Source organism: Erinaceus europaeus, chromosome 23, assembly GCF_950295315.1.
Source record: "Erinaceus europaeus chromosome 23, mEriEur2.1, whole genome shotgun sequence".
Classification (NCBI taxonomy): domain Eukaryota; kingdom Metazoa; phylum Chordata; class Mammalia; order Eulipotyphla; family Erinaceidae; genus Erinaceus; species Erinaceus europaeus.
The window spans coordinates 5,629,999-5,654,306 of record NC_080184.1 but is presented as its reverse complement, the minus strand read 5'-3'; the positions used below and the strand labels follow the sequence as shown (position 1 = coordinate 5,654,306).

The 24,308-nt window shown below is 40.1% G+C and overlaps 2 protein-coding genes across 4 annotated transcripts in view; both read left to right on the top strand.

Moving 5' to 3' along the window:
• The window catches only part of LOC103123672 (zinc finger protein 709-like), a 418,768-nt gene that overhangs the window by 285,489 nt on the left and 108,971 nt on the right, over positions 1 to 24,308 (top strand). Inside the window, exons 2-5 of one of the 3 annotated variants that reach the window (XM_060182125.1) lie at positions 9,107 to 9,234; positions 13,705 to 13,831; positions 13,998 to 14,058; positions 15,213 to 16,683. The exons of the other annotated variants lie outside the window; for them this stretch is intronic. Coding sequence (XP_060038108.1) covers positions 9,220 to 9,234; positions 13,705 to 13,831; positions 13,998 to 14,058; positions 15,213 to 16,662 — 1,653 coding nt within the window. The 5' untranslated portion in view covers positions 9,107 to 9,219 and the 3' untranslated portion in view covers positions 16,663 to 16,683. The remainder of the gene's footprint in view (positions 1 to 9,106; positions 9,235 to 13,704; positions 13,832 to 13,997; positions 14,059 to 15,212; positions 16,684 to 24,308) is intronic. 3 annotated transcript variants of the gene reach the window in all.
• LOC107523148 (zinc finger protein 14-like) overlaps positions 1 to 24,308 on the top strand; it is a 156,889-nt gene that overhangs the window by 24,101 nt on the left and 108,480 nt on the right. The window lies entirely within an intron of this gene.

Here is a 24,308-nt window from a genome sequence, read left to right as displayed (position 1 = left end):
TCTTCAGTCCAGGGATGCCTGGCCGGCATCCTGATGGCATCTGGAACCTGGTGGCTGAAAAGAGAGTTAACATACAAAGCCAAACAAATTGTTGAGCAATCATGGACCCAAAGGTTGGAATAGTGGAGAGGAAGTGTTGGGGGGGAGGTACTCACTGCAAACTCTAGTGTACATCTGCTTTCAGGTATATATTTTGCACTAGTTTATGGATACGTGTGAACATATGCTCTCTCTCACAGAACCTGGTCTATATCTAGGTTTTGGGACTTTGTTAGAAAGTGAACCACCTGGGATGGAATTAGAGAATACTATGAAAGGAAAGGTCTCACCTGAGTAATGAAGCTGAAGGGTTGTCATTCAACACCTGAAGTCTCTGGACACAGTCAGAGCTGAAGCATGTTGAGGTGGCAATCGTGGCATTGATTAGGTTGTGATCGGCAGATGCAATATTATTTGATATGGATTGGGAGAGGCATGCAGGAAAGTGGGCCCTATCCAAGGGTTCCAGAACTGGGGGAAATATAGGCTCTATAGTGGAGATGTGAGGTTCCTGCTGTCTTAGGGTTCAAAAAGACAATGGATAGTTAATGTTATCATCACATTATTTGGTAATTGGGTTAACTTTGAAAAGTACTTTTGTTAGAGTTTGCTGTCTAGTACCCAGTATCTTGTATGTAGCTGTGCCATTGGTTGCTTCTGATCTACTTGGTCTAGGCTTTTGAGAGAGTCCACATATCAAATACACAGCCTATATATTAAAAAGACTCAGTCTGTGTTTTAAAAACTTCGAGACATACAATTAATTTTCCCTCTCTCATATTAATTAACTAGTGATTTATATGACTACACTTTACTAGGAGTGTACATAAACACTATTCCCACCACCAAAAGACTGTGTCCCGTCCCACCCACCCACCCCCAGCCCCCACTGGCCCAGGAAGCCGCATGTCTACCCCTCACCACAGGGTTTTTACTTTGGTGCCCTACTTACAATTTGGTCAGATCCTGCTTTTAGTTTCCCTTTCAGGTCTTCTTTCTCAACTGCTGTTGATGAGTGGGATCATCCCATACTCATCTTTATCTTTCTGATTTAGCTCACTTAACATAATTCCTTCTAGCTCTGTCCAAGATGGGTCAGAGAAGGTGGGTTCATTGTTATTGATAGCTGTATAGTATTCCACTGAGTGTATATACCACAGCTTTCTCAGCCACTCATCTGTTGTTGGGCACCTGGGTTGCTTCCAGGTTTTAAATAGTATGAATTGTGCTGCTATGAACATAGGAGTACACACCTCTTTTTGGTTGGGTGTTATGGAGTCCTTGGGGTATAACCCCAGGAGAGGAATTACTGGATCATATGGAAGGTCCATGCCTAGCCTTGTGAGAGTTGTCCAGACTGCTCTCCACAGAGACTGGACCAATTTACATTCCCACCAGCAATGCAAAAGGGTTCCTCTGTCCCCACAGCCTCTCCAGCATTTGTTGCTGCTGTCCTTTTTGATGTATGCCATTCTTACAGGAGTGAGGTGGTATCTCAATGTTGTCTTTATTTGCATTTCTCTGACAATCAGTGACCTAGAGCAGTTTTTCATATGTTTGTTAGCCTTTTGGATCTCCTCTGAGGTGAATGTTTTGTTCATATCCTCTGCCCATTTTTGAATGGGGTCATTTGCTTTTTTTGGTGCTAAGTTTGCTGAGCTCCGGTAGGGGTAGATAGCATAATGGTTATGCAAAGAGACTCTCATGCCTGAGGCTCTAAAGTCCCAGGTTCAATCCCCTGTACTACCATAAGCCAGAGCTGAGCAGTGCTCTGGTAAAAAGAAAAAAAAAAAAATGAAAAAAAATCTTATATAAAAAAAAAAAGTTTGCTGAGCTCTTTATATATTTTGGTGATTAGTTTCTTATCTGATGTATGGCATGTGAAGATCTTCTCCCATTCTGTGAGGTGTCTTTTTGTTTGTTTAATAGTTTCTTTGGATGTGCAGAAGCTTTTCAATTTGATGTAGTCCCATTGGTTTGTTTCTGCTTTAGTTTACATAGAATTGTAAACGATGGAGGAGATATCACAACTGACACCACAGAAATCCAGAGAATCATGCAAAACTTCTATGAAGAACTATACGCCACTAAGCTAGAAAATCTGGAAGAAATGAAACAATTCCTAGAAACATATGTCCTTCCAAAACTGAACCAAGAAGAACTACAAAATCTAAATGCACCAAACACAGAGAAAGAAATTGAAACCGTTATTAAGAACCTCCCCAACAACAAAAGTCCTGGACCAGATGGCTTCACAAACGAATTCTACAAAACTTTCAGGAAACAGTTAGTACCCATACTTCTTAAGCTTTTCCATAAGATTGAAGAAACAGGAATACTCCTTTCCATCTTCTATGAAGCCAACATCACCCTGATACCAATAGCTGATAGGGACAGAACAAAAAAGGAAAACTACAGACCAATATCTCTGATGAACATAGATGCCAAAATATTAAACAAGGTCTTGGCCAACCGGATACAGCAACATATCAAAAAGATTGTTCATCATGACTAAGTGGGATTCATCCCAGAAATGCAAGGCTGGTTTAACATCCATAAGTCAATCAGTGTCATTCACCACATCAATAAAAGCAAAGCCAAAAACCACATGATTATCTCAATAGATGCAAAGAAAGCCTTTGACAAAATCCAACACCCATTCATGCTCAAAACTCTACAAAAAATAGGAATAGATGGGAAATTCCTCAAGATAGTGGAATCTATATATAGCAAACCTACAGCCAACATCATACTCAATGGACAGACGCTGAAAGCTTTCCCCTCAGATCAGGGGCTAGACAGGGCTGTCCACTGTCACCGGTACTCTTCAACATAGTATTGGAAGTTCTTGCCATAGCAATCAGGCAAGAGAAAGGAATCAAAGGAATACAGATTGGAAGGGAAGAAGTTAAGCTCTCACTATTTGCAGATGATATGATAGTATATATAGAAAAACCTAAAGAATCCAGCAGAAAACTACTGGAAGTTATTAGGCAATATAGCAAGGTATCAGGCTACAAAATCAATGTACAAAAATCAGTGGCATTTCTTTATGCAAACACTAAATCTGAAGAAGACATCCAGAAATCACTCCCATTTACTGTCTCAGCAAAATCAATAAAATACTTAGGAATAAAGTTGACCAAAGAAATGAAAGACTTGTATACTGAAAACTATGAGTCGCTACTCAAGGAAATAGAAACTGATACCAAGAAATGGAAAGATATCCCATGCTCATGGATTGGAAGAATAAATATCATCAAAATGAATATTTTCCCCAGAGCCATATACAAATTTAATGCAATACCCATCAAAGTTACACCAAGCTTCTTTAAGAGAATAGAACAAACACTACAATCATTTATCTGGAACCCGAAAATACCTAGAATTGCCAAAACCATCTTGAGGAAAGAAACTAAAATGGAGGCATCACACTCCCAGATCTCAAACTATATTATAAAGCCATCATCATCAAAATAGCATGGTATTGGAAGAAAAATAGGCATACAGAGCAGTGTAACAAAATTGGAAGCCCAGAAATAAACCCCCACACCCATGGACATCTAATATTTGATAAGGGGGCCCAAAGTATTAAATGAAAGAAGGAGGCTCTCTTCAATAAATGGTGCTGGGAAAACTGGGTTGTAACATGCAGAAGAATGAAATTGAACCACTTTATGTCACCAGAAACAAAAATCAACTCCAAGTGGATCAAAGACCTAGATGTCAGACCAGAAACAATCAAATACTTAGAGGAAAACATTGGTAAAACACTTTCCCACCTACGCCTCAAGGACATCTTTGATGAAATAAACCCAATTGCAAGAAAGACTAAAGCAGAAAGAATCCAATGGGACTACATCAAATTGAAAAGCTTCTGTACATCCAAAGAAACTATTAAACAGATAGACCCCTCACAGAATGGGAGAAGATCTTTGTGCCTTTTAATAGGTGAATTCAGGCCACTGAAATTTATTGATATCATATATTGAAAATATTTTAATGCCATTATTGTATATTTGTAGTGTGTTCTGATATATGGCATGTTTATGGTGATTTGATTGTTTATAGGAGGCCTTTCAGAAGTTCTTGCAGGGAAGGCTTGGTGATAGTTGATTCTTTCAACTATTCCTTGTCTGAAAAGGTTTTCATGTCTCCATCTAGTCTGAATGACAGTCTAGCAGGATACAGTAGCCTTGGTTGAAAGCCTTTCTCATTGAGCACTCAATAGATATCCTGCCATTGTCTTCTGGCCTTTAATGTTTGTGTGGAGAAATCTACTGCGAATCTTGTGGGTTTTCCTCTGTAGGTGACTCTTTGTTTTTCTTCTGCAGCCTTTCTGTATCCTTATTCCTTTTTATTTAAATTTGATGTGTCTTGGTGTTTTTAAGACTGGGTTGATTCTGTTTGTGCCCCTCTGACTCTGTGAGCCTTTATCTCTTATATTGTGAAGCCTAGAGAAGTTCTCAGCTTTTATGTCCTGCAGTATGCTTTCTTCTCCTCCCTCTCTATGTTCCTCTGGTAGGCCTATAATACATAAATTATTTCTTCTGCAAAGTCGGGTGGTAGCACAGCGGGTTAAGCGCACATGGCAATAAGCACAAGGACCGGGATAAGGATCCCAGGTCAAGCTCCCAGCTCCCCACCTGCAGGGGACTCACTTCACCAGCGGTGGGGCAGGTATACCGAGGTGTGTCTTTCTCTCCCCCTCTCAGTCTTCCCTTCATCTCTCCATTTCTCCTTGTCCTATCCAACAACAACAATAACCACATCAATAATAATTACAACAATAAAACAACAAGGGCAACAAAAGGAAGTAAAGAAAGGAAAAAAATTTAATTATTTCTTTTGAAGTTATCCCATATGTCTTGGTTGTTATTTTCAGTATCTCTTAATCTTTTAAGATATCTACCTCTTTTTTAGTTGTCTCTCATTTGTCCTTGATATTGTTAATTCTGTCTTCAGCCTATTTATTCTATTCTCTCATCCGTTTGTTGTTTTCTGTAGCTCAGCTATTTTGTTACCCTGTTCTGATACTCTATTGGTTTGTTCAGTTAGTTGTACTCTTAGTTCTATTTCAGCTTTCAGCTTTCTAATTTCCTCAAGATAGTTATGCATTCTTTCAGCATCTCATTTATTGTTTCTGCATTTCTGATGACAATTCTTTCAAACTCTTTCCTCACCTCTGTGATGAATTCCTCAACTAGCATTTGGATGTTGTTCTCATTCTTCTGTGCTTCTACCTTTGGGGGAATTTTTAACTGGACTTTTTTCCTGGTTCATTTCTCCATTGTAAACTTGGTTGAAGCATTATTATAGTGTGTTTTGAGTTTCTTGTCTCAGTATTTTTCAGTCCACTGTCCACTCTTGCCTGGATTTACTTGTGTCTAAGTAAGGTATTTAAAGAGTTTACAGTTGTGGAAATGAACAGCTGTTTCAATGTTATGTCAATCACTGAGTTGAAGCATAGTGGCTTCTGAAGCATCTTTTGTTCACTGTAGGCTGTGGGAGCTTTTCAACTATAAGTACTCTTTTTAGCTTAATCATTCACTCCTGACCAAGAGATAAATCAGGGTGGGGGAGAGATAACACAGTGGTTATACACAGAGACTCCCACACCCCCAAAGATCCAAAACTCCCGGCTTAATTGAGCTTCTCTGCCAGGCTTAATTAAGCTACTCTGCCAGTAGCTGGAGCAAAGTCAGGCAGCACTACTGGGCTCTGTGAGTTTTTTTTTTTAATTCCCTTTTGGTGCCTTTGTTGTTTTATTGTTGTGGTTATTATTGGTGTTGTCATCGTTTTGGACAGGACAGAGAGAGATGGAGAGAAAAGGGGAAGACAGAGAGGGAGAGAAAGACAGTCACCTATAGACCTGCTTCACCGCCTGTGAAGTGACTCCCCTGAAGGTGGGGAGCCAGAGGCTCGAACTGGGATCCTTGTGCCTGGGAACCTTGTGCCCGTCCTTGTGCTTTGCGCCACGTGCACTTAACCCATTGTGCTTCCTCCTGACTCCTGCCCTGTGAGTTTCTAAACAAGTCCCATGTATTGACTGTAGTTTCTGAGGCAATTATTTACCATGATCTCATCAGGAGAACAATGTGGAAAGGCTCCATCACTAGACCATCATTGTGTAGGTCTTCTCCAGGATTTCCTGGTCTGTTCTCTGCCCTCTGATGTCAGCACAGGCATACCCCCTACTGCTCCAGCCTCAGAGAGTAGTTGCAAATGGAGAATCATAGTTGCATTTGTTGAGCCTTACGTAAATCCTTCCCTTAGGCTTCTCTCTGTCCACAAGCCTCCCGAGTGATGTGGTGGGTTCCCAAAGTGGTCAGTCCCAGTCTTGTCTTGTTGCAATCTCAGGTGATGTTTGATATTCCTTGTTCTTTTTTTTTTTATTATTTTTTTAAAATAATTTATTTCTTTATTGGGGAATTAATGTTTTACATTCAACAGTAAATACAATAGTTTGTACATGCATAACATTCCCCAGATTCCCATTTAACAATACAACCCCCACTATGTCCTTCATCATCCTTCATGGACCTGTATTCTCCCCACCTGATATTCCTTGTTCTTTAGAGAAGTTTCTCAGCTGGGTAGAGCTGGAGGTCTGGACAGAGTTTTGTTCTCTGGATGCTCTGGATGTTCTCTGGTGATTTGGTGGGTTCCCAAAGTAGTTCCGTCCTGTCTTGTTGTGGTGCCAGGTGGTCAACTTTGATATTTCTAGTTGACCAGGTTGAGGTGAGGAGAAGAGAGAAGAGAAACGCAGCTGCTGCTACTCTGTCTTAACCCAATTTTTCTAACACTGTTTAAGAGACTCTCATTTCCCCATTTAATAGTTTGGGCACCCCTGTCAAAGATTAGATGTCTGTAGGTGTTGAGGCTTACTTCTGAGCTCTCAATTCACCATTGGTTGGTGTGTCTATTTGTGCTCCAGTACCAAGCAGTATTGGTTACAATGGCGGTGTAATATAATTTGACATCTGTGATTGTGATTCCTCCAGTTCTGTTCCTTCTTCTCAAGATTGTTTTGGCAATTCTAGGTCTTTTCTGGTTCCAGATGTGCGTTTTGTTCTATTGTACCTTTTTTGTTCTATTTGTACCTTTTGTTCTATTGTCCTAAGGAAATTGGTTGGGATCTTGATGGAGATTGCATTGAATTTGTATATGGCTGTGGGTGATAAATTCATGTTGATATATTCGTGTCTCTCTCTCTCTCTCTCTCTCTGTCTTCCCCTCCTTCCTCCATTTCTCTGTCCTATCCAACAACGACGACATCAACAACAATAACTTCAACAACAATTAAAAAAAGGGCAACAAAAGGAAATAAATAAATAATTTTTTTTTTTTAAAGTTTAAAAAAAAAACACATGTGTACCACCACCAGGCCCCTGGTTCCCTTATTATCTCTTCCTTACATCCTTTCTTGTTGAACAATCATGGACCTAAAGGCTGGAATACTACAGATGAAAAGTTGTGGTTCCACAATTATGTAGATAGCTTGTAGGCATATTTTAATTCTATTTCAAAGGGTCTGTAGCTAACCTAGTGTTTATTTTGCCTGAGCCAGGAATCTGAAATGCAGGTGGATCCTAATTATTTTCTGGGGAGATGATATCATGGCTGGGAAAAGGACTAGAAAGCTAGATCAGGGAAGAGAGTAGCTCCTAATATGGGACAGGGTTATAAATATTACTGTAAACCCCATCGATTTGATGTGATCTGGGGTCCATAATTATCTTAGGAGCCTGTGTGACCTCTTCATTCCTCTAGATCTGATCTCACATTCTGTGGTCATGAGTAGGAACATTCCATGCTGCCCAGTATCAACCCATCTTCTTCAGGTGTAGCATAGAGTATGTTGTCCATCCTCCCTTCACCATTCTCTACCATTGTTGATCCAAGTTGAGGGCAAGATCCTATGGGGGCCCACAAAGGGGTCTATTTTGTTGTTCCTGATAGAGATGACCATTAACAATGGAGAGAGGGATTTATTTGAGGTCTAGACCCGTCAAGTCTGTTTGGGAATCTCAGTATTCCCTGAATAGGGCCCCAGCTGGCTGTGCTCATTCTTATGTGCTTTAACTTTTGTAGGCTTTTATCTAACCTTTTGTCCTAGTTCATTATTTCAATGTTTCTTCTTAGTTTAACCATTATATATGCTTTGTTAAGAGGTTCCTCTCTCAGTACTTTTCAATTCACTAAAACCGTCGTATGTATTTTATTTTCCTTGTAGATGATTGGAGCCTGCATGCTTCTTCACTATAAGTAGATCCTTTAGTTTAATTACTCCTTCCTGACCAAGAGATAAAACAGAGTGTAGGAGAGATTGCACAGTGGTTATGAAAGAGACTCTGAATGTCCAGAGGATCCAGAGCCCCAGGCTCAATTCAGCTGCTCTGCCAGCAGCTAGAGTGAAGAAGGTTTTGAGGCAGTTATTCACCATGTCTCTCAGTTCATCAGAAAAACAATGTGGAAAGGATCCCACTATACAGCCCCACCTCTAGACCACCAGGGTGTGGATCTTCTCCTGAGTTTCCTGGGCAGATCTCTGCCCCTCTCTATGGCAGCACAAGGCCTCCCCAGTGGTATTCCAGTCTCCAAGGGACAGTAGCAATGGAGACTCACAGATACATTTGGTGAGTCTTATGGTATCCTCTCCTTAAGAGGTCAGCAGTCATTTTGTTAATAAAACTGACTGGAGTTGATGCCACACTCCCAAACTACCAGACTGTTATCAGCCACTTCAGAGTAAATATAGGCTTTTAGCCCCTGTAATCTCTCCCTAGGCTCCTCTCTGCTCTCAAGCCACACGTTTGCAATCACTGTGACTTGGTGGGTTCCCAAGGTAGTCCTAGTCTTGTCTTGTTGAGTTCTCAGGTTATCTTCTTTGCTATTCCTAGTTTACTGAGCAGAGAAGAGGAGAGGAACACAGCAGTGAACTGCACTGTAGCCCTACCCCCAGAAGTTTTTCCCCAATGGGCTTGTTCTTGGTCCTGACTCTCTTTTATTCATATTGCAAAGCTTGGCATTGGGCCTTCTATGCATTGCAATGTCTTCCCTGTAGGTGCAGTGCTGCTCAGAAAAGAGGCCTTGATGGTGGACTAAAATCCTAGTCTGAAGCTCCTGCTATGAATCCTCTTCATTTTCTGGCCTAAAAGAAAACTGAAAGAGGAAGGAATGGCAGTTTCTCAGGTAAGTACCATGTTCCACATCTGATTCTCTCCTTTTCCTCCTGAATAAGTTCTTTCAATTTATAAATGCCTTATATGTTATAAATGTTTGTTTCATTGCTTTTTTATTTGCCTACATATTTCTCTTTCTGCCTACTCTTATCACCAGGGTTCTCACTGGAAGTCAGTGTCTGCACATTGTCACCAGTCTTTGCTACCATGATAGGTATAGATTTAGATAGAGATGAAATGAAAAGAGTGGAGGGAGGGAGGGAAAGTTCAGGAGAAACTACTGTGGCAGTGTTCCTCCATTTGTGAAGCTTCCCTTGCAGGTGTTGGGGAGATGAGGCTTGAGCCTGGAATCTTGAGCCAGAGGAACATTCTAGGCTGCAATAATTTCTAGACCAGTCTTCCTGATGTGGCAGAGTAGGGTGACTAAGCCTCCCTTCAGAGAGTAGGGCAATCCTTACCATGGCTGCTTTAGAGAGGGCAAGTTCCTGGAGAGCCCACAAGACAGCTTATGATGACATTCCTGATAGATGTGTCCAGTGACTGTGAAGAGTGGGATCTGTTAGAGGTCTAGGGTATATATATATATCCACACTGGAACTCCAATGTGTCCTGGACCCCCATCTCGAAAGAGCTCTGGCCCACTACGGAAAGACAGAAATGGGATGCAGGTATGGATTGACCTGTCAATGCCCATGTCCATTAGAGAAGCAATTACAGAAACCAGAGCTTCCACATTCTGCTCCCCATACAGATGTTTGGTCCATACTTCCAGAGAGATAAAGAATAGAGAAAGTCCTAAGGGGGGAGGGGACATGAAACTCCTGTGAAGAGAATTGAATTGTATGGAGTCGTACCTCCCTTATCTCACAATCTTGTCAATCATCATTAAATCACATATAAAAGGTGGGGGGAGGGTGATAGAAATAAAATACCTCTCAGAAGGAAAACATAATCACACAATACATTCCATTTCCTGATTCCTGTTGTTATCTTGACCATGGACATTGGCAAGTTGATTGATACCACCCAGCCTGTTTCTATCTTTCCCTAGTGAGATACAACTATGGGGAGTTGATGTTACAGGACACATTGGTGTGAGGTTCTCTGCCCAGGGAGGTCAAGTTTGTGTCATGGTAGTATCTGCGACTTGGGGATAAGTTATGAAGCAGGACTTTATTTTTAAGATTTTTTTAAATAAATTTTTTATTGTCTATATGTTGGATAGAGAGAGACAGCTATAAATTACGACAAAGGGGGGTAAGAATAGAGTGGGAGAGAGACAGAGACCTGAAGCACTGTCTATTTAAGATATAGTTGGTTTAAACTAGAGCACTGTTCACCTCCCGCTTATTATGATACACAGGGGTTAAACCTTGAACATTAGACCTTGAAACATCAACCATGAATGTCTTTGTATAACTATTCTGCTTTATCCCCAGTCCCAGACTACATCTTTGATGAATACTTGATTTGAGGAATACTTCATTTTTCTGATATTTCAAATGAACAAACATAGCACAACCATCCCTCTTCCCCTGATGTCGTAGGACCTCCCATGTAATGCCATAGTTGAGAACTGGTCTGTGACAAGACATGCATCCTACAATGGTGATCCCACCAAGTTTAAACAAGGTGCCCTTGATAATCTTAAGTATGTGAGTAAATATATATTTTAGGCAAAGTGTAAGAGAAGCATGGAGACCACAACACCAAAAATTTCTTCAGTTCCATAGGGGCTGGGCTTGGACCCAGTCGTGCACCTGGTAAACAGGAGTGCATATATGATATAGAAAACTTACAAGGCCAGTATAACTCCATAGCCATCAGCACCCTGGTCTTACCCAATTATTTTCTGCTTAATGATATCCCAGTCCTCAGATGTCACATGGAGAGCTAGAAGCTCTAAAGCAGTGATTCACAAGTGAAAATTAAGTAAGACTGTCAATGAGCATATATTGACTCATCAAACTAGAACCTCACTCACTACGCTGAACACCAATAAATTAATGCCGTTTGATACTCATGGGTTTGAAAAATTGAAAGTCATATCCTTATTTTATTTTATCAGCACTGTTAACAAGGCCATGTCTTGCACAAATGTGGTTTCACCATTCCCAGGCTACTTGTTCATTCAGTGACACTACAGCTCTTGAGCTTTCTTTCTTTCAATGGTACCACCCATATGCTGCCAGGTCTGGACCTTGGACCATATCCATGTCAAAGCACAATCTCAAACTGGTAAAATGTCTCTTTGACCCTCTCTTTTTAAATTCTTCATTTATTTATTTTTATTAGTGACTTAGTATTGATTTACATAGTGATACAATAACAAGGGGCAAAATTCCCCTGTCCCCACCAACTTCCACTGGAAGCTGCAGTGATTCTTTGAAGGTCCCAGGTATGTGTTGACTGTTATTTCTATAACTGTCTATCTGTACATATATATATTTGCCCATTTTAATTGTCATGCAAAGAATATTAATGCCTAAAGGTCTACAGTCATAAATTTAATCTCCAGGGAGTCGGGTGGTAGCACAGTGGTAGCAAAGTGGAAGGACCTGCGTAAGGATCCCGGTTTGAGCCCCCTTCTCCCCATCTACAGGTGTGTCACTTCACAGGTGGTGAAGCAGGTCAGCAGGTGTCTATCTTTCTATCCTCCTCTCTGTCTTTGTCTCCTCTCTCCATTTCTCTGTCCTATGCAACAATGACAACAATAACTACAACAATAAAATAACAAGGTCAACAAAAGAGAATAAATAACTAAATATTTTTGAAAAATTTAATGTTCAGAATCACCAGAAAGCATAACTGAGCATTCTTCTGTCTCCTTTTATATATGTCTTTCATTAACACATAAATATATAAGTAAAAATATTATGGTCCATGGCCAGCAAAATAGCTCACTCAAATTAGTAGCTTCTTGTTGGTATGCATGAGACCCCTTCTGTTTCATTGGTTTAATACCCCCTGCTTAACACTGTATTCTATTTACATAACCACTGTATTCTATTTACATAACCACTGTATTCTATTTACATAACCACTGCAGGGCATTGGTTCAATCCCCACTGGTTCATGATATGTTTTTGCTCTGCCCCCTCTCCTTGTCACACTCTGATTTTCACCAGTCACTTTTCTCTCCACCCTCTCTATGTCACATCCTGTTTCCACCCTACTTGGCAAGTACATATAAAGACAGCATTGTGAGTTTTTTTTTTTTTAATTTTTTATTTAAGAAAGGATTAGTGAACAAAAACATAAGGTAGGAGGGGTACAACTCCACACAATTCCCACCACCCAATCCCCATAACCCACCCCCTCCCATGGTAGCTTTCCCATTCTCTATCCCTCTGGGAGCATGGACCCAGGGTCGTTGAGGGTTGCAGAAGGTAGAAGGTCTGGCTTCTGTAATTGCTTCCTCGCTGAACATGGGCGTTGACTGGTCGGTCCATACCCCCAGTCTGCCTCTCTCTTTCCCTAGTAAGGTGTGTCTCTGGGGAAGCTGAGCTCCAGGTCACATTGGTGGGGTCTTCAATCCAGGGAAGCCTAGCCAGCATCCTGGTGGCATCTGGAACCTGGTGATTGAAAAGAGAGTTAACATATGAAGCCAAACAATTTGTTGAGCAATCATGGATCCCAAGCTTGGAATAGTGGAGAGGAAGCATTGTGAGTTTTACGGTACTTTAGTTTAGCTTAGCTTGGTATAGATTGTACTGCGTCCAGCATGAATAAAGAGATACTGCGTACAGCTCAGCCATGAGTCCCTGGTTGTCTGTTACCCGCCTGTGAAGCCAGCCCAGCGAAAACAGCATAGCCCGGCGAAAACAACAGCTTCTTTGCTGTACTCATGGTTACTATTTGAGCCAGTCCCTCCCCACCCCCCAGTAAACTGCACCTCACTGCTGGGAGGTCTTTCTTTTTTTCTTTTTCTATCTAAAAAGTCATAATGGTAATAAAAAAAAGATACCATGTGATAAGTAAAGCCTCAGTGATAAAAACATAGACAGGAAAGCAAATTAAGTTGTTCATTGGATGCTCTTCCAGACCTGACTCTGTTCTGCTTGGACCTGTTTCTGCAGCCTCTCAGGGGCACTTAATACATTAACATCATCTGTCACATGAGATGCCAGGGACTGGACTCAGGAGCACATGCTAAGAATTCCAGTGCTATAATCATTGTAGCAATCACTGTATCACCTTTCATGATGTGAGGTATTTGATGATCAGTCACCAAAGATATGTTTGGAGATGAGACAATCATCAGCTTCATAAAGTAAAAACTGGATGGCTAATCTGCTATCACTATGAAGTATTTCATTTATTTCTTTATTTTACCAAGCACTGCTTAGCTGTAGCATATGATAGTGTGGAGACTGAACCTAGGACTTCAACCTCAAGCATGAGAGTCTCACTACATAAACATTATACTATCTACCACCCTGAAATGTTTTCTCATATAAATACAATGCATACATTTTAGTGCTCAGTGACCCATGAAGACGTAACTGTGATATTCACTCAAGAGGAGTGGGCACTATTAAATTCTTCAGAGAAGAAACTCTACAGAGATGTGATGTGGGAAACCATTGTGAACTTTGTCTCAATAGGTATTTATAATTTTCATTAATTTGTCAAGTAAAAGACCAAAACTGTTTTGTCTACCAATGTAAATGGAGCCACTATTAAGTGAAGAGGGTGTGATTGTGATTATGACTAATGATGAATCAAATATCCAATATAATTGTATAATTTCTCATATTTTTGTATTTTTAGACAAATTACAAGGGGACCATTCTACAAAAGAGCAGCATAACCACCAAGGAAGTAAACAAAGGTTTGAGTCACAGTCATCATAAAAAATACTGGTTGAGCACACATGTTAGATGCACAAGGACCCAGGTTTGAACCCCTGCCCTTTCCCTGCAAGGGGAAAGCTTCACAACTGGTGAAGCAGGGCTGCAGGTGTCTCTCTGTCTTTCTCCCTCTCTGTCTCCTTCCCTCTCAATTTCTGACTCTCTCTATCCAATAAGTAAATAAAGATAATTTAAAAAAAATGTTTTTAAAGTTACAACACAAAGACAAAACTTGCTATTAAAAAGGTAGTTCAGTTAAATACAGAACACCTATAAAGATATGACTGCTTGTGACTTAATCCATTTATGTGTTATATAAACAATTGTGGTGTTTACCTATTTTTCATAGAGCTTTTTATGTTTTTATCTGTGAGAGCCTTTTATTTTTTGTCATTGTCAGTATACAATTTTTTAAAAATTTATTTCCCCTTTTGTTGCCCTTGTTTTTTCATTGTTGTTGTAGTTACTATTGTTATTATTATTGATGTTGTCATTGTTAGATAGTTCAGGGAGAAATGGAGAGGGGGCAGAAGACAGAGAGAGGGAGTGAAAGATAGACACCTACTGCCCTGCTTCACCGCCTATGAAACAAGTCCCCTGCAGGTGAGGAGCTAGGGCTCGAACCAGGATCCTTCCGCTGGTCCTTGCAGTTTGCTCCATGTGCACTTAACCTGCTGAGCTATCGCCTGTCTCCGTGTATAAAAATTTTAAACCTGGAGTCCAGCGGTAGCACAGTGCGTTAAGCGCAGGTGGTGCAAAGTGCAAGGACGGGCGTAAGGATCACAGTTGGAGCCCCTGGCTTTCCACCTGCAGGGGAGTCGCTTCACAGGTGGTGAAGCAGGTCTGCACGTATCTAGCTTTTCTCCCCCTCTCGGTCTTCCTCTCCTCTCTCCATTTCTCTCTGTCCTATCCAACAACAACAGTAGTAACAACAACAATAATAACTTCAACAATAAAACAACAAGGGCAACAAAAGGGAATAAATAAGTTAATAAATAGTAAAAAAATTTTAAATCAAATGTATTGATAAATTCTGTGGGTTTGTTATATATGATAATGACCTGCATTTTCATTTAAAATTGAGTTTTGTTTGTATTTGTTAAAATCTCATTAAATATTTCTCACTGCTTTACAGCAATATAGTCAAAATCACTGACGCCAAAGAAAGAAGTCAAGATGGTGAACAACCTGAAGAACGTGAAGTAGACAATCAAGTATTCACTTATTATAGTTATCTTCAAAAGCAGAAAATAATCCCCATTGTAGAGAAACCTTATGAATGTAAACAATGTAATAAAACATTCAGGCGATGCCCTGATCTTCGGAAACATGAAAGAACACACAATGGAAAGAACCCCTTTGAATGTAAACAGTGTAGTAAAACATTCAGTCGATCCCATAGTCTTCAGATCCATGAAAGAATTCACAATGGAGAGAAGCCCTATGAATGTAAGCAATGTACTAAAACATTCCGTCAATCAAGTCATCTTCAGACACATGAAAGAACTCACAATGGAGAGAAACCCTATGAATGTAAACAATGTACTAAAACATTCATATTTTCCTCTTCTTTTTGGACCCAGGAATTGACTCATAGTGGAGATAAATCCTATGAATGCAAACAATGTCATAAAGCATTTAGATTTTACAGTTCTTTTAAGACTCATGAAAGAATTCACAGTGGTGAAAAACCCTATGGATGTAAACAATGTTCTAAAACATTCAATCAATTAGGTAATCTTCGAATACATGAAAGAATTCACACTGGAGAAAAACCCTATGAATGTAAACAATGTACTAAAACATTCAGTCAATTATCTAATCTTCGAACACATGAAAGAATTCACACTGGAGAAAAACCCTATGAATGTAAACAATGTAGTAAAATATTCAGTGAATTCAGTCTTTTTAGGACACACAAAAGAACACACAGAGGATTGAAACACTACGAATGTAAACAATGTACTAAAACATTCCGTCGACTCAGTCGTCTTCGGATACATGAAAGAATTCATACTGGAGACAAACCCTATGAATGTAAACAATGTCATAAAGCATTTAGAGAATCCAGTTGTCTTAGGAAGCATAAAAGAATTCACAGTGGTGAAAAACCCTATGAATGTAAACAATGTAGTAAAACATTCTCTCAATTAGGTAATCTTCGAACACATGAACGAATTCACACTGGAGAAAAACCCTATGAATGTAAACAATGTAGTAAAACATTCAGTCAATCATGTTCTCTTCGGACACATGAAAGAACTCACAGTGCAGAGAAACCTTATAAATGTACACAATGTAATAAAACATATAAAGATTCTAATTCTTTTAGGATACATGAAAGATCTCACAGTGGAGAGAAACCTTATGAATGTACACAATGTAGTAAAAGATTCAGTTGTTCCCGTTATCGTCGGAGACATGAAAGAACTCACAGTAGAGAGAAAAATTATGAATGTGAACAAAGTAGTAAAATCCCAGAATGTCCCTCTACTCTTCAGGTATATGAAAGAAGTCACAGTGGAGAGAAACCCTATGAATGTAAAGAATACAGTCAAGCTTTCTATTATGTCACTACTAATTGAGCATATGAAAATAGGCACCATGTCAATGAGAGTCAAATTAGTAATCTTGGAAGAAACGAAATTGCTGACAGTGGAGAGAAATAATAATGACATTTTAAATGATTGGAGATTACAGTTCAATATGAACAAGTGAACACACCTGTGACTATTATATAAATGTAAGGAATTAAAAAAAGGAATTTAAGCATTTTAATTCTAATACTATGAGAAGCCTTTATGATACATAAACCTTATTAAATTTGAATACTGATTAAATATTCAAATAGAATGACATTTTCACACTTGTGAATTACTAACATTAGAAAAAATATCAGTGTAGACCTTATAGAAATACATTATTCAACTACTAAATAATTCATACTGAAGTAAACTTATTGAATGTAAATCAGTTGAATAGTAATAAGTACTTTGTGAACCTTTATATTTTTTGCAGAAGTTGTATCTATCTTGTGGAAAAGTTCTTTTGTTCTATAATTTTGATTCTCAGGTTATAAGCAGTGAAGGAGGGCTTCAGATATCTCTGCCCTCTTCTCAATTTTTATCTACCTATCAAAGAAAATAAAAGTTTTAAAAATTAACTCAATATGCATGATGTAATTTCTTAAAATATTCATTTCTTTTCCCTCTTGTTGCCCTTGTTTTTGTTTTTTTATTGCTGTTGTGGTTATTGTTGTTATTGATGTGGTCATTGTTAGATAGGACAGAGAGAAATGGAGAAAGGAGGGGAGGACAGTGAGGGGACAGAAAGATAAGACACCTGCAGATCGGCTTCACTGCCTGTGAAGGGACTCCCCTGCAGGTGGAGAGCTGGCAGCTTGAAGAGGGATCCTTATGCCTGTACTTATGCTTTGTGCCATGTGCACTTAACCCGCTGCACTACCCCTGTACTCCCAATATAAATGACTTAACAGACTAGAGACCATCTAATATTTAGAGAAAAAGTATATGCAGAACTATTCTCTGTGTAAGTTTTGATTAGGTTGCGATCGGCAGATGCAACATTTATTTGATATGGATTGGGAGAGGCATACGGGAAAGTGGGCCCTATCCAAGGGTTCCAGGACTGGGGGAAGTAGAGGCTCTATAGTGGAGATGTGAGGTTCCTGCTGTCTTAGGGTTCCAAAAGGCAATCAATAGTTAATGTTATCATCACATTATTTGGTAATTGTGTTAACTTTGAAAAGTCCTTTTGTTAGGGTTTGCTGTACAGTATCCAGTATCTTGTATATAGCTGTGCTATTGGTTGCTTCTGATCTACTTGGTCTAGGCTTTTGAGAGAGTCCACATATCAAATACACAGCCTATATATTAAAAAGACTAAGTCTGTGTTTTAAAAAACTTCGAGACATACAATTAATTTTCCCCCTCTCATATTAACTAGTGATTTATATGACTACATTTTACTAGGAGTGTACATAAACACCATTCCCACCACCAAAAGACTGTGACCCATCCCACCCACTCCCACCCCCCACTGTCCCAGGAAGCTGCATGTCTACCCCTCACCACAGGGTTTTTACTTTGATGCCCTACTTACAATTTGGTCAGGTCCTGCTTTTAGTTTCCCTTTCAGATCTTCTTCCTCAACTTCTGTTGATGAGTGGGATCATACCATACTCATCTTTATCTTTCTTAGCTCACTTAACATAATTCCTTCTACCTCTGCCCAAGATGGGTCAGAGAAAGTGGGTTCATTGTTCTTGATAGCTGCATAGTATTCCATTGTGTATATATACCACAGCTTTCTCAGCCACTCATCTGTTGTTGTCACAGAATTTGGAAACTAAACAACATACTCCTCAAGAACCACTGGTTCAGAGATTCACTCAAACAGGAAATTCAAATGTTCCTGGAAACAAATGAAAATGAAGACACAACCTATCAATATATTTGGGACACAGCTAAAGCAGTTCTGAGAGGGAAACTTATAGCCATACATATTTAACACCAAGAAGAAGCTCAAATGAACGACCTTACTGCACACCTGAAGGACTTAGAGGAAGAGGAACAAAGGAACCCTAAAGTAACCAGAAGGACAGAAATCACTAAAGTTAGAGCAGAAATAAACCACATCGAAAATAAAAGAACCATACAAAAGGTCAATGAAGCCAAATGTTGGTTCTTTGAAAGATTAAACAAAATTGACAAAACCCTAGCCAGACTCACCAAACAAAAAAGAGAGAAGACTCAAATTAATAGAATTGTAAACGAAGGAGGAGATATCACAACTGACACCACAGAAATCCAGAGAATCATGCAAAACTTCTATGAAGAACTATACGCCACCAAGCTAGAGAATCTGGAAGAAATGGAACAATTCCTAGAAGCATATGCCCTTCCAAAACTGAACCAAGAAGAACTACAAAATCTAAATGCACCAATCGCAGACAAAGAAATTGAAACCGTTATTAAGAACCTCCCCAACAACAAAAGTCCTGGACCAGATGGCTTCACAAATGAATTCTACAAAACTTTCAGGAAACAGTACCCATACTTCTTAAGCTTTTCCATAAGATTGAAGAAACAGGAATACTCCCTTCCACCTTCTATGAAGCCAACATCACCCTGATACCAAAAGCTGAAAGGGACAGAACAAAAAAGGAAAACTACAGACCAATATCGCTGATGAACATAGATGCCAAAATATTAAACAAGATCTTGGCCAACCAGATACAGCAACATATCAAAAAGATTGTTCATCACGACCAAGTGGGATTCATCCCAGGAATGCAAGGCTGGTTCAACATCCGTAAGTCAATCAGTGCCATTCACCACATCAATAAAAGCAAAGCCAAAAATCACATGATTATCTCAGTAGATGCAGAGAAAGCCTTTGACAAAATCCAACACCCATTCATGCTCAAAACTCTACAAAAAATGGAAATAGATGGGAAATTCCTCAAGACAGTGGAGTCTATATATAGCAAACCTACAGCCAACATCATACTCAATGGACAGAAGCTGAAAGCACTCCCCCTCAGATCGGGGACTAGACAGGGCTGTCCACTGTCACCATTACTCTTCAACATAGTATTGGAAGTTCTTGCCATAGCAATCAGGCAAGAGAAAGAAATCAAAGGAATACAGATTGGAAGGGAAGAAGTCAAGGTTTACCCATTTTATATATTATGTTATGCGTTCCCTCACTTAGTACTTTTCAAATTACTGATCACTATTTCCTGGATTGACTTGTGTCTAAGTAAGGTAATTAAAGGGTTCACAGTAGTGGAAGTTAACAGTTGTTTCAATAGTATTTTAATCCCTGAGTTGGAACTCAGTGATTTAAAAGCCTCTTTTTTATTTTTATTTTTTCTTCTCTGTAGGCTATGGGAAGCCTGAGGGCTTCTAAACTATAAGTAGGCTTCTTAGCTTAATCACTGACTCCTGAACGAGAGATAAGGCAGGGTGTGGCAGAGATAGTTCAGTGGTTATGCAAAGAGACTTTCATAGCCCCACAGCAATGCCACAGAGGTATAGGTTTTCTCCTGACTTTCCTGGTTATATCTCTGTGCCCTGGTGTCCCTCCCTGCCGCTGTTCCAGATTCTGAGGGCAGTAGCAGTGGAGACTCAGAGTTGCACTTGGGGAGTCTCCGGGGAGTCCTCTCCTCCCTTCAGCTGTCCCCTTGTTGGCGGAACAGACTGGAGGTGGCGTCTCAACTGATAAACCGCCGGACTGTTACCAGCCACTTAGTCTCTCCCTAGGCTCCTCTCTGTCACCAGCCACCTGTGTTTGCACTCACTGTTGATTTGGTGGGTTCCTGTAGTCGTTCTAGTCCTGTCTTGTTGCGGTCCCATGGTCTCCTTTGGTATTCCTAGATGATCCGGGAGAGGAAAGAAGAGGAGAGAAGCAGATCTGCTGCTGCTCATCCAGTAATAAGTATATTATTTCTTTTGAAGTCATCTCATAGGTCTCTGTTGTTGTTTTCAGTATCTCTTAATCTCTTTTTGAGATCTCTTACTTCTTTTTGAGTTGTCTCTAGTTCATCCTCTATCTTGCTACTTCTGTTTTCTGCCTCATTGATTCTATTCCCCTCTGCCCTCTACTGTTCTCTGGAGTTCATGTATTTATTTTCGCCTCTTCTGATACTGTTTTAGCTTGTTTAGCGATTTGTGTTCTTAGCTCAGCTATTTCAGCTTTCAGCTCCCTAATAACCTTGGGATAATTAGTGTTTTCTTCCAGAGCCTCATTTGTTGTTTCTGCATTTCTGATAACAGTTCTTTCAAATTCTTTTTTTTCTATCTTTTTTTAAAATTTATTTTATTTATTTATTCCCTTTTGTTGCCCTTGTTGTTTTATTGTTGTAGCTATTATTGTTGTTGTCATTGTTGGATAGGACAGAGAGAAATGGAGAGAGGAGGGGAAGACAGAGAGAGGGAGAGAAAGATAGATACCTGCAGACCTGCTTCACCGCCTGTGAAGCAACTCCCCTGCAGGTGGGGAGCCGGGGTTCGAACCGGGATCCTTACGCCAGTCCTTGTGCTTTGCGCCACCTGCGCTTAACCCACTACGCTACAGCCCGACTCCGTCTTTCAAATTCTTTACTCCTGTGACTATTTTCCAGGAGAAGTAGATAATCATTTTCCTGCTAAAGAATTGATAGCTTCTTTACCTCTTTTGCCTCTACTAGTTTCTAAACTTTTCTCTTGAGATTCCATCCCCTCTGCTCCTACCATCTTCACTGATGGTGGAAAAAAGGGAGCTGCTGCCCTTATATATTATCCAGACCAGCAATAACCCAAACCTCTCTTTACAGAGCTTCCTGATAATTCCCCTCAGTACATAGAACTTTATGCTGTTTTCCTTGCATTAAAAGCTGTACCCGAATCCTTCAACATTTTTTCTGACTGTGTATACTGTTAGCCTACTTCCATGGCTTGCTCGTTCTTATGTGAGAATTAATGACAACCCACTTTTTCCTCTTTTAATTCAAATTGCCTCTATGCTCTGTTCTCTAATCCAACCACTGTATGTTCAATACCTTCGTTCCCATAGCCCTCTTCCTGGTCCCTTGTCTGAAGGGAATGCTGCAGCTGACCACCTTGCCTCTACAGGAACTCTCCTTGCTTCTGTCTCTAATCCTGCTGACTTTCATTCCTTAACCCATGTTAAACTCAAAGGCCTTCGAGCTCGATTTCCTGATATCCTTTGATACAATTGAAACATATTCTTGCTACGTCCTCCTCCTGTGTGGGTCTATTCAAGACACCTGCTGTTCAAACTCTTGGGATTAACCCCTGAGGCTTAAAAGCCAACGCTCTTTGACAAATTGATGTCACCCACATACCCAACTTTGGCAAACAGAAATATGTGTTTGTCTCAATTGATACCTTCTCTGAGTTTGTGTGGACTACAGCTCAGATGGGAGAAAGCTCAAAAAAGTTTATAAGCCATATGCTCTCCTGTTGTGCTGTAATGGGCATACCTCTTCAACTTTAACCCTCTGCGCTACTGCCCGACTCCCATTCATTTTTATTTTAAGGTTTATTTACTTTATTTCATAGGACAGAGGGAAATTGAGATGGGAAGGGAAGATAATGGAAAGAGACAGCTAGGGGCAAGGTGGTGTCTAACCTGCTTAAACACACACATTACACTGCACAAGGCTGCAGGTTCAAGCCCCTGTTCTTCACCTGTAGGGGAAAATTACATGAGTGGTGAAGCAGGGCTACAGGTGTCTCTGTCTCTCTCCCTCTATCTTTCCCTCCCCTCTCAATTTCTCTGTGTCTATCCAATAGTAAATAAATATTGAAGAAAAATAAGGAAAGAGTTAGCTATAGCAGTGCTTCACTGTTTCTGAAACTTGCCACCAGCAGGTGGGACAGGGAGCTAAACCCAGGCACTTGCACATGGTAACCTGTGCACTAAACCAGGTGTGTCACCTCCTTGTCCTGCTGCTGATGTTCTTACTCCTGAGCTTAGTCAAAGCTTGTCACCTGAATAGGTATCTCAGGAATACTCTGTCTCCAAATAAAGAGTAAAAGTGTTCATAAGGCAAATTGCCCCAAAGTAAGAGACTCTGGAGTGAGCGCAGGGGGGCGGGGAGAGGGGGTGTTCAGGTCCTGGATCATGATGGCAGAGGAAGACTTAGTGGGGGTTCAATTTTTATGTGCAAAACTGTAAATGTTATGCATGTAAAAACTACTGTATTTACTGTCTACACTAGAGCCTTAATTCTCCAATAAAGGGATTTTTGAAACAGTGTTCATAAAGGTATAGTAGTGTAGAGTACAGAGTTATGACAATGTGGGATTATGTTCATGATTGATAGTCATATAATTTTATTTATCTATTCCCTTTTGTTGCCCTTGTTGTTTTATTGTTGTAGTTATTATAGTTGTCATCGTTGTTTGATAGGACAGAGAGAAACGGAGAGAGGAGAGAGAAGACAGAGGAGGGGAGAAAGACACATGCAAACCTGATTTACTGCTTGTGAAGCGACTCCTCTGCAGGATGTGGAGCCAGGGCTTGAACCCAGTCCTCACGCAGGTCCTTGTGCTTTGTGCCAACTGCACTTAACTCTCTGTGCTACAGCCCGACTCCTGATAGTCATATTTTTAAATAAATATTTTTTATTCCCTTTTGTTGCTCTTGTTTTTTTTGTAGTTATAGTTATTATTGATATTGTTTTTGTTGGATAGGACAGAGAGAAAAGGACAGAGGAGGGGAAGACAGAGAGGGTGAGAGAAAGCTAGACACTTGAAGACGTGCTTCACTGCTTGTGAAGTGACTCCCCTGCAGGTGGGGAGCCTGGGGCTGAACCGGGATCCTTATTGTGGTCATTATGCTTTGTACCACCTGCGCTTAACCCACTGCGCTATAGCCTGACTTCCTGATAGTCAGATTTGAATGCAATTTTATGCAATGTGTAAAAGCCAGAAGACTTTAAATGTCTGTGATCAAATGTGTTAGCCCTGGAAGCAATGCTCAGGTTACCAAATAAATAAATAAATACAGTTTAAAAAAATATACATATATACATACATATATATATATATATATATATGTATGTATATATGGAGTTGGGCGTTAGCATAGTGGGTTAAGCGCAGGTGTCTGGAGAACCGGCTTAAGGATCCCGGTTTGCGCTCCAGGCTCCCCGCCTGCAGGGGAGTCAATTCACAGGGTGAAGCAGGTCGTCACCTGTCTGTCTTTCTCTTCCCCTCTCTGTCTTCCCCCCTCTGTCCATTTCTCTCTGTCTTATCTAACAACAACGACATCAATAACAACAATAATAACTTCAACAACAATGAAAACAACAAGGGCAAGAAAAGAGAAAATAAATACATATAAAAATAATAAGAAAAAAAGGCACAAGCAAATTCATTCAAAGTATTTTTGTTCTGTGCCTCTCTCTCTCTCTCTTCTGTCTTCTCTCTCTCTCTCCCTCCGTGTGTGTGTGCATGTGTTTCTGCCCTTGGCCCCCTTGAGCTTCACATTGACATAATCTCAGCACTCTCAGGGAATCCTTTCCTTTCTTTCTTTCTTTCTTTCTTTCTTTCTTTCTTTCTTTCTTTCTTTTTTTACAGATCTAGTGTGAGAGACAGAGAAACAGGGCAGAGGAGCAGGGCATGAAAGGCACTATTCTACTACTCCACTACTCTTGAAGCCTCCTCACTGCATGGTGCTCCTGTGTGTTGTGCTAGTC